At 53.8% G+C, this 10,700-nt stretch overlaps 3 protein-coding genes across 3 annotated transcripts; 1 reads left to right on the top strand and 2 right to left on the bottom strand.

Moving 5' to 3' along the window:
- Positions 1-1,775: 1,775 nt before the first annotated feature.
- Positions 1,776-3,476, bottom strand: MAA_10289 (periplasmic binding protein; the record flags this gene model as incomplete). The annotated part of the gene is made up of 3 exons (XM_007828287.1): positions 1,776-2,269; positions 2,344-3,094; positions 3,153-3,476. The coding sequence occupies 3 exons, from the start codon at positions 3,474-3,476 to the stop codon at positions 1,776-1,778; spliced, it is 1,569 nt and encodes a 522-aa protein (XP_007826478.1).
- Positions 3,477-7,438: 3,962 nt separating this feature from the next.
- MAA_10288 (ARP2/3 complex, p21-Arc subunit) lies at positions 7,439-8,272 on the top strand (the record flags this gene model as incomplete). The annotated part of the gene is made up of 3 exons (XM_007828286.1): positions 7,439-7,444; positions 7,586-7,981; positions 8,096-8,272. 3 exons carry the CDS (start codon positions 7,439-7,441, stop codon positions 8,270-8,272), a joined length of 579 nt encoding a protein of 192 aa, XP_007826477.1.
- Positions 8,273-8,580: 308 nt separating this feature from the next.
- Positions 8,581-10,385, bottom strand: MAA_10287 (Gcd10p family protein; the record flags this gene model as incomplete). The annotated part of the gene is made up of 2 exons (XM_007828285.1): positions 8,581-10,237; positions 10,297-10,385. 2 exons carry the CDS (start codon positions 10,383-10,385, stop codon positions 8,581-8,583), a joined length of 1,746 nt encoding a protein of 581 aa, XP_007826476.1.
- Between the last annotated feature and the right edge of the window lie 315 nt (positions 10,386-10,700).

Below are 10,700 nucleotides of genomic sequence, written 5' to 3'. Positions count from 1 at the left end.
TTCCGCTGTGACGTTCAACAGTAGCCACGGATAAAATTGAATGTGACCCGGTCCTTGGATTGAAGCCATCTAACTAGGTAGATTAGGGCCTTTTTATAGACATACAAATCGAGGCTTGAGTTATTTAATAAGTGATTTATCTGCATTGAAAATGAGTGGTTGAATGCTTTTGTGAGGCTTTTCCGCGATGCCGATGAATAGTAGGCTTTTTCTGTTGTCAAAAAGACACCCTCCCTTCCAAGGGGCAACAGCACAACACCCATTATCTATATCTTACTATTGCCTGGAGAGCTGCAAAATATAGCCTAGTTCTCTTCCTTGAAGTTGAATGAATCCATACCACCTGGGTACTTGTTACACGGAAAAGACCCAACAAGACCGTGAAGCCCAAACAAAGGGGCTTCGCCGATACAGGACTTGTTGGTTACACAGCTAGAACATGTGCCCAGGCAAGGACCCTAGGCCCGGGCGTTCCTTTTATGTATATAAGGCGGTCACCCTTCTCTTCCTTTCTCGTAGCAACTCAAGACCTTAGAGACCCTTCGAGATTATTATTGAATTGAGCCCTTTTGCTCAAAGCCTTCACACCGAACCCTTGTCACAGTACTTTTCTCAACTAGGAGACCCCGAAAACCTCGGACAGCTCAAAGACGACATCGGCCTTTATCCATCAGCAACCGGCCTTCCCTGGGCAACAGGGTTCTCGTCGGTGAGGCAAAACAGGCATTGGAAACCGGTCAAACACGTCGTAGCCGATTCCCTCTGAGACTTCGCCACCGACCATGGTGCCAATAAAACAGTTCCAACGATGGTATAACTTGGCCAGAAGGGCACAACGCAAATCCCCATTCCTACAAATGGCAAGCGGAAGCTATCATTTCGTACGTGGCCGAAGCGGATGAAGCGAGGGCAAAACTAGTAGCAGCAACTCTTCTGACCTTTCTGTTCTTTAACGGCAAGTTGGGTCAAGCGCATTTATGCATTCTACTTACCAATACGCATATTAATAGCACCATATGGGAGGCGCAATCTGCCAGTTGTATGTGACGTGTGACGGGACTTCCAGTGCTTCATGAATAAGGTTGACGTTGTGAACAGCACTGATCGCTACCAAATTACGATGCTGCAAATGCCATGTATTGTACTTTTCTGCTTCAACAAGAATGCGATATGGATGCAGAAACACATCAGTTTCCATTGGCGAACGAGTTAGCTGGGGAGGAATGGCGCTCCGTCGATGCGATCCTATGCATGACAAGCAATCATTCTAGCTTGAAGAACTGTGGTCAGGTATGGAGGGCAAAAGTCCAGGCTTTCCAAAGATTCGCATGATTTGTATTAGACGAGAGATAGAATTTGTCCCTGTTGACGGAAATTATTCATCTATCCGCCAGCTCAGCGAGATGGCCAATGTATTCGTGCCGCTTGCACCTTACTCATGTTGCAGCCATGGTGGTCAGTCGGCAATGGCTCGTGGATGTGAGCTGCGCAAGATGACAAATGCCCATTTCCAAAACATGTTGATTTTAGGACGCCCTGGTCTAACAGCATACCTCGGCACTCGATGCAGTTCATACTCTGGGACGTGGTTATGCGGTCCAATGGCAGACACTTAATGCAAGCTAGCTGGCACGACAGCGAGGCTGTCCAAGACCAACGTCTTGATACGGCTATTCATATCTTCGTATTCGCTACTCTAGTCTCTCTACTTCTACCTCCATCTACACCACACCACGATGTGCCCGCCCTCTGTACAAGTCAACTTCAGCATCCTCTCAGTGGGTAGACCTGCTCGACACAGACCCCTTCTCAACCTGGTCCATCTCGCTCCTCTTGGCATTCTTGTCTCCGGCACGAGCCCGGCGACACTTGTAAATGCCGAAGCCCGCCGCGGCCGCAAGGAGGAGGAACCCAACCACGGAACCGACGGCAATGCCGGCCTTCTGCCCGCCGCTGAGCCCGCTGCCGCCCGCGCGGAGAGCAAGAGACTCAGCCTGGTCAGCGGAGCGGTACGCATTTGGCTTCAACCCAGAGTCGTGGTACCCGGCCACCCAGGCCGGGGCATCGCACTTGGTCAAGTTGAGCGTCTCCAGCTCCTTGCCCTTTTCGGCGCACGTGTTGGTGAATCGCCGGAGGGCAATCTCGTCGTCTGGCTTGGAGACGCTGCGGATAAACATGTTTGAGTAGTCGGGCAGGAACGAAGGCGATACAATGGAGATGATGTCACGGATGACCTGATCCGGGCGCGCACTGCCGCGGTCAAAAAAGTCTGCGGAAAGGGGGAGAGGGACACGGTCAGCAACGACACGGGCGGATATCCAAAGCAGTTGGCATGGAACTCACTGTGACGGCGGTTGCGGTTGGCCGCCTTGTCCGTAAGCCAGACGTTGTTTTTCTTGACGGCGTACGAGGCGCTCGAGGCGCCCGATCTTGACGTGTACGTGTCGGCCGTGATGCGGGTAGACTCGGGCAGGGTCTTGGGGGCCTGCTTGCCGGGCAGCTGGTCGTACTGGGTGGTGTCGATGATGGCCCAGCTGTTCCTGGCAAAGTTGTTCCCGGCGCTGTTGGCGTCGATGGTGACGAGGCCCGGCTTGGTCGGGTTTCCCGTCTCGGAGGCCTGGCCGTCGGCCGAGACGTTGACGAGCGCCGAGCCGGCGTCCGAGAGGATCGAGTTCCACCAGGCGCTCTGGAACACGGTGAACTTGTCGCCGTCCTTGCGGATGGGCGAGATGAGCGCGCCGGTAGGGTACGTGCCGGCCATGATGGCCTGCTGGACCTGGGCGGCCGCGCAGCGGTAGTTGGCGGAGATTTCGTCGTAGAGCTTCTCGCCGAGCTCCTCGAGGCCGAAGAACATGGAGACGAACTTGATGTAGCCGAGCTGAGCGAGCGGCGCGTAGTTGCCAACGTTGTAGATGAGGACCTTTTTGTTGTCCGACGTGGCTGTGTCGCCGTAGAAGGTCACGTCGACTTCCGGGGCCTTGTCCCACTCGTCGTCGTCAAATGTAATGTTGTCCTTCATGTTGCCGCGAATACATGAGCTCGTGACGTCGGAATACACACCGGTGCGCTTAAGGCTTGTCGACATGCCGAGCATCTAGATTTGGTGGTCAGCGTCTCGTCCCAGGGTGCGGATGGACCAATGGTTTGCCAACCTCGATCAGATTCTGAGAAAATCCATCCAGCGCAGCTACATTCTTGACGGGAGCCTTGACGAACAAGGACGACTCGCCGACGATGGAGGTGGGAGGCGGCTCCTTGCTGCAGTACAGAACGACATATCGGCTCTGACGGTTCTTAATGGTCACGTACGTCTTGTTGTACTCGGCCAGGAATGGATTGGTAGGACTCTTCTCAAACTTGGTCAGGAAGAAGTCGGTATCCGAGTCCCAGGGCGCGTCGGCACATCCCTCTCGGAAAGCAGCCTGGCCCAGCGTGGCCGATGCCGCGAGCAGCGCAAGTTGTGTGAAGCCCTTCATGATGGCGATTTGGCGGCAGCAAGTCCGGCAAGCGCGTTCAAATCCACTTGGCTAGATGTTTTACTGAACACGGAACTAGGCGTACGGCGATGGCTGGATCCCATTTCCCCTTTTATAGACAAAACAAAGAAGCCGGCTGGAGCCACGAGCTGGCCGTGTCTTCTGCTCCCGCCACGCTTGAGCTCGATACTTTCTCCGAGGCACACCTCCAGCCCTGGGCAGTGTGGATCGAAGAAAACCATGTGTCACAAGACGCTCGTACCCTGGCCCCGAGCTCATTGGGCCAAGATGATCTGATAAGATCACGCTGGGTATTGCCAAGGCAGGCAATTGAGTGGTGGAGAAACGCCAAGTCGGGCGTACCAGGCATTGGCATTGAGCACAACTTTTTACACGATGGTCTTGAGACACAAGGACCTTTTTTGTCATCGGTAGCCGAGTTTTCTCCATGCCAAGTGAGAGGGGAGCCCAGCAATTCGCAGTTGGCTGCACTATCACATGTCTCTGCAGAACCAGGCTGTGGCTATGTGGCCAGACTTTTGTCTGGGCAACCGAAGAGTAGTCAAGGAAAAAACACATTTCTCCCGAATTTCGGTAAATAGTAAGCGAGCGCACAAGGAGCACGACCGTTGCCTCCAACTAGAATAAACCCACTTTATCACGGAGACAGTCTGTTGACGGCTATGCCAACGCCCTACGGCGTAGACCAACGCCAATCACTGCCAGCAAGTCTTTACAAACTTTTAAAGTTTAGACAACTCACAGCTCTATCAAGCTTGCTTCCATGCTTAACTAGGACAATGGGATGATTATCCTGGGCTAGTGGAGCACAAGCAAACAATAGTTCACAAGTTACGTAAAGTATTCCCTCGGCGCCGGTTGCGGGATCGACACTCGCCACCACGGCTGCCCTATGAGGCAATTTGGGGCCGATGTTGCGTCTCACAAGCATCCAAGGTGGGATCCGGACAGTCCTTGCCATCGGTATTGTATCCGTCCATCGCTGTATATCATCACAGCTGTCAAGCAGGACATGTGTTCAACTACACGCAACTGCGCCAGCTCCCTCTCCCAGGTCATCGACATGTCTCTGCCGGCTCCTCAACCTACGTCTTGGCTTGCCGCTTAAGAAGGCCAAGTCCGGCCTTGGTCGACTTGCAATGACTCTTGGCAGCAATACTCGGATATTCTCATCGGGTACTCGGCCCCTGCTAGCATAATATAGCCCTCTGTTATATAGACCGCCGAGACGGACTAACCGGCCCAAGAGGACAACTCACTCCACTCGCTTCATGCGAACCGAAGCTTGACCAGCCAGTAGTTGTTGCCCGCCGCTCGAGAACATCTACTCGCACACGGCGTACATTGGCCAGCTACGTCTCCAGCAAGGTCATTGGCGACTCCCAACGGCAACACTTGACCGTATTATATCCAGATCGGGTTAGTGGGCTGCAGCATTACCAACCACGTTGCGTACCCCGGCCCGAGCATCACTCGACCCGGAAAGCGGCTTCCCGTTTTGTGGGTGATTCCGAGTACTATACGACTCGGCCATGCTTGCACAAGTAGGCAAGGTTGCTAGACGAATACCAGCCCAGTGTGCTATCCGAATCCCGGCATGGAGAATTTTCTTTCCTCGTGCGTGAGTCAATGTCGCCAACACGAGCAGCTTACAAGAGGAGCAGGCACTTGTTGGCGGTGTTTATATCCGCGTTGGTCGAAACTGAGAATATCAACACACAGCTTGGTCGAAGAGCTTATGCCTAAAACTCTACAATAATGTTTGATTACTGCAGTGTACAGACTTTTCTGTCCTTGAAGATGATTACGTTTCAAGAGCACCATTTTTCAAGTAGATTGGCATTGTGTCTGTGGCAAGCACTCGCAACCGCATTGGGCAATCTAGTTTTGGAGCTCGTGCAAGAAAGACGTGAATTGGGAAAACGCAAATATTCCCTCGGTTTTCAAAAAACAATCATGGAAGTTGAGACGATACGCAACTGATCAATCTGCCACATATCAGTCTAAGATTTCGTGGACTGTATCGACGTGCTGGCTAGTGGTTACTATAAATTCCCTCAGGGCCCTTTTCCCCATCCAAACCAACAATTCTGTTCCAATTCCTTCAGATATTGTGGTGGTCATCGCAATCACGCAGGGACTTGGCCATGTCAACACCTACCTGACTCTTGGGCGCCAGTGACGAGCCGGTGTGGACGGGTCGGAGTAGACCAATCGTGGGAGAAGTCCGAAACTTGATAAAGAGAACAAACAAACAAAAGTGGAGAGGAGAACAGAAACATGTCATGTCGAGAAGCATGTGTTCGCATACTGTTTCCTACACGAAAAGTACAAAAGGACTCGCTTGATCCCGGAGCGACCATGTCATGGGATAATCAGCACACACCGGGGTTCCTACGTCTTATCGGCCCATGAGTCGTCAGCCATCATCGAGAACATGTGTACCGATCTCGAGTAGCCAAGAACCGCCTGAGAGAGCGGTTCGGGGTTTGATACAAATTCAGAACGGAATGCGAGTAAACTCCCTCATTCTGGTCCCAGGCCTTGTCCCGTGAATATATTGACTAAACGTCATGCCAGCGTCTGGGTCCTTGGCAGACGTTAGGACACTACGTAGTACGTACCATCAGGCCGGACACGACAAGATAAATTGTTCTAAATTTTCCTTCCTGAAAGTCTAGAATATAATAGGTGGCCAAACACTTAGAGAGAAACGGCAAAATATTTTTCAACGGCAATGTGCTTGCGGCGCTGTACATCAAAACACTGGATTTCTTATCTGGCGGGAATCTTGACGAGCTCCAAGCAGATCTGTTTCGCAGCTCGCCCACTCGCGGGAAATTTGCATCCGTCATGGACCTTTGGAGGAAACGGTTCGACCTTGTAACCATGGTCAAGGGCACTCTGCTAATCTACCCAGCCTCCTGCCAACTCTTTTCTATTGCCACTTGACACTATTACGTGCTACCATGAGGGAAGAAGAAAATTTATCTTTATGGGAGTGAGGTTGTTGATGCCGGTTACCGTTGCTGGCAGGTTTCAATAGAGCTAGGAAGCGGTAAACTACTACACAAAACACTAAAACAAAAGCTATTTTTGGAGGTATAGCACAAGCAATCGCAGTGATAATAACCATGTACTGAAAACCATGTGCACGATACTGTGTCGCCTGCATTTGACAGGACACCTTTCACGCGGATTCAAAACGCTGTTTCAGGCCCACATGTTACGGTTCGACATGGTTAAAGAGCAGATATCCTGCCACGATACCTCTCTACCGCTTTCATCCTCGTGTGAACAAGCGTCGGGGTACCTGGGACAATGTCTGCTTGAGCCCCCGTCAAAGGCTACATATGTATGGTTTCCTTTTTTCGACGCTACGCTCGGGGTATAATAAGGCCTCTCAACCCCGCAAAGCACTGCACTAAGCTTCATGCTGGTTATATCATTTATAAACGCCTGTGAAGTTTATTATAACGAGATGTACAAAAATAATATTAATATTTTATGAAAGTTAGAGATAATCCCCGATCAGCCTAAGTATCCGCTTTCAAGAAGATTGAATAATAGTCTCTTCCTAATTATCATCATAGGCAATTTTCCTCACTGTACCTGTCATAGCCCATGAGTCCATGTGATATCTATTTCTTTTAAAGATCAAAGATCAAGGATGATCAACCGAGTTTACCATGCCGTGGAATAAAAGACAGTCATCGACTCGCATTGTCTGCCAGATAGGGCAAGCCACATGCTGCACCGCCACCAACCATCATCATCATCATCATATGTGGCTGCGCCCCACCATCGAACAGCTCCCAATCCAAAAAGCCCCGCCAACTCCCGCCAACGACAAACGCCGCGCAATTGCGAGGCATCACCGACTTCCAACGCACCATCCTAGTCATCATCGCTGAGCTGTCCTGCTCGCCATCCTGACCAAGATGCCGGTATGTACACACCTCTCCAGCTCCTCGTGCTCCCCCTCTTCCCTGCCGCCGTATTTTTCGACCTCCATTCGGCTCGTATTACCAGTCACCACTTCTCCAGCGGCTCTCGCATCTTCGCCCTCAAGCTGACCACCTCACCAGGCCTACAACTCCATTTTCAACAACGACCCCAACCCTCCCCGCCTCATAGGCAACTTTCCCATCCTCCCGCTACGCACAAAGACGCGCGGACCGGCCTACACGCTTCCCATCCCGTCACCACCGCTGCCGGCCAACGAGTCCCCCGACCCGGACAGCGACAGTTACGATATCCTCGACGAGGTCATCTCGCTCTTCCGTGCCAACACATTCTTCCGTAACTTTGAGATCCAGGGCCCTGCGGACCGCCTGCTTGTGTACGGAATCTTGTTTCTGAGCGACTGTCTGCAAAAAATCAAGCCTGGCGCGACGGCGAGAGATGCGCAAAAGGATGTCATGAACTTGGCACTGGATTTGAACTTTGCTATCCCAGGAGACCCGGGCTTCCCCCTGAATCAGGTACGTTGCTGTTTTACAAGTGTTTCTACCCCCTTGGGCTACTATTCTTGTCGCATTTCGTTCCGGGGAGTGGTGGCCCGAACCCTAATTGCGACTAACATTCCTCCGTGGTAGATGTACGAGCCTCCTAGGGATAGACTGGATGCCGAGCAGCTAAGGCAGTACATGTCCCAGGTACGGCAGGAGCTGGCGGCGCGATTACTTGCACGGGTGTACGCAGATGACGAAACAAAGCCTAGCAAGTGGTGGTTGAGCTTTACCAAGAGAAAGTTTATGGGCAAGGCGCTGTAAAGGATGGTTCCATAGTAGCCTTTGCGACTAGGCACAAACACAGCCCCCTGTTCTATACAAAACTTCAATAATGAGACACCACAATTGCAATGGTTTCGAAGCTGCTCGGTCCCATGGCTGATGAACTATGATTACATAACACGTATCTGGGGCACAGTGTTCATTGCGATTGATGCATATTCTGGGTATCGCTCCTTGCATAATCTACACGCAAGCACATTCGTATCCCAATTCACCCACGGACACACGTAGGCCCAAGGTCTTAGTCCAATCCATTAACCCAACAAATATACTATTATACAAAATCATCATGCCGCTTCTCCCTTCCTCTTCTGGAACTTGCCCCTTGCAGAAACCCTCCCCTGCGCCGGAATCGCCCTCCACCCCGTAAACAAGAAGCCCTCGGCGCCCCCTCTCCCCGTCATGAAGGGATGTGTCCTCCCCGGCAGAACCTGCCACCTCCTGGCTCTGCTGCTCTGAACGGCCGCGCCCAGCACCAGGGTAGGATTGATGGGGAACTCCCTCGTGCCCGCCCACCGGTCCAGCTCGGCCTGCGTCTTCCCCTCCGCCTCCGCGGGCAGCGACGACACCCACGCCGCCCGGCGGCCGATGCTGAAGCAGTCCACCAGCTGTTCCAGCGGCTCGATGGTGGGCGAGTAGATGGCGATGGGGGCGCCGCCCGCCAGCAGCGGGAGCGCCTCGCGCAGGACGGAAACGGGGTCCATGGTGCTCGCTACGGCGAGCCCGGAAAAGCCGCCCGCCCGCGTGTTCTCGATGACCTCGTTGGTCCGGGCCCACCTGCGGCGTTTGCGGTGGTAGTTTCCGCGGCGGTTGGGTTTCCAGGACGCGAGCTCGTCGGGCGTCACGTCCGCCGGCTTCTCGGAGCAGACGACGTCTTGCGCGGGGTCGACGAGCTGCAGCCACGAGATGGGGAGGAGGTTGGTGAAGAGCGGGTGGTACGGGTACGTCGGGTTGGGATCGCTGGCGTCGTAGTCAAAGTACCGCAGCACGGATAAGTTGGGCTGCGAATTGGAGTGGATGAGGGTGATTGTGTTTGTGAGGGCGAAGTGGTCGTCGAAATCACGGCAGCGGGGACGCTTCTTACTCGTCCGCTGCGCCTGTGGCGACGACGGAGGCTCTTGTTGTTTTTCGGGGCCGCCGTTTGCGCCGTTTTGCCCTGCCGCCGCGTCTGCCGTCGGCCGGCTCTCCTCCTCCTCCTCCTCCTCCCCGGGCCCCTGGGACGCGGCCTGCTCTCCCGGCTCGTGGTGCAGCAATCCCATCCTCTCCGCCAAAGCGGCCACCAGCAGGCCGCCCGTGTCGTCGACCGCCAGCCACCGGCCCCCGTGAGGCTCGCGCACGCCCTGGGCGGGCTCGCCTCCGAAATGCACGTCTGCCCAGCATCCCAGCAGGCCCATCATCTCCGGCCTCAGCTCCAGCACTTTCCAGGCGTCTCTGTTCTCCAGCAGCCACTGGCCCAGCAGGACGACGTCCAGCGGCAGCACGGAGAATCTCCTCAGGAACTTGCGCTCTTTCAGGAGCTTGTATTTCGCGAGCGAGTACGACGTCTTTTGGTCAATCGCCGTGTGCGACAGCATGAGCTTGGCAATCAGCTCTTTGCCGGCCGAGGCGCCCTCGCGCTTCAACACTTCAATCTCGTCTGCCGTGAGCGTCTGCCGCGCCGAGTCGTCAATGATTTCTCGATTCGACCGCGCGACAACCTTGCCAGATTCGTCTACGAGCGCCAGCTGCTCGCCTTCGCCGACGACAATGGCCGCGTCGCCGTCCGTCTGCTCATTTTCGTTGGTCTCGGCGAGTATGTCGGCGTTGAGCTCTGCGCCGGGCACGATTCGCAGCCGGGAGAAGTTTTCGCCGGGGCGCTTCTCTTGTACTTCGTACGTCAGATGGAACGGGCGCTCCATGAGCAAATTGCTCGGGAACGAGCCATATTTTCCGAGGGAGATTGTCCTGGACGAGAGCAGCGTCAGTGGTGTTTGCGTCGCAGGGCGGGTGGTGATGCGACGCACGTATTTGGTGCGACTTGGAGAACGCGCAGTGCGTCGTTTGGCAGTCTCAATGCCACCCAGCTATTGGGTTGTACCACGCTTCGAGACATGGTGGTTGGCGATGGCTGCGACAACGAGAGTTGCTGCGAAAGCTGCCGACGGTGTCGGCCAAAAAAAAAAAAATAATTGTTTGGTTCCTCATTTACTCACCTCGGTGAGTGAGCCCCGCTGCCGGCTGACCCCGCATTCTCACCGACCCACTGGATCCAGCCAGTCAGGTTACATGTATAAACCAGGTGAGTGAGAAACGAGCTCCCCAGCGGAATACATTTGGGACTTTGCCAGACTATTCGGACATTTGTGCGAATTTGTTTATCTTGCTGCAAGTAGCACTTCCTTATACGTGTGCTGCTAAACGAGTGACG

The sequence above is a fragment of the Metarhizium robertsii genome, assembly GCF_000187425.2.
Source record: "Metarhizium robertsii ARSEF 23 chromosome Unknown MAA_Scf_27, whole genome shotgun sequence".
Taxonomy (NCBI): domain Eukaryota; kingdom Fungi; phylum Ascomycota; class Sordariomycetes; order Hypocreales; family Clavicipitaceae; genus Metarhizium; species Metarhizium robertsii.
The sequence above is the reverse complement of the archived record's forward strand: the minus strand, read 5'-3'. Positions and strand labels throughout refer to the sequence as shown.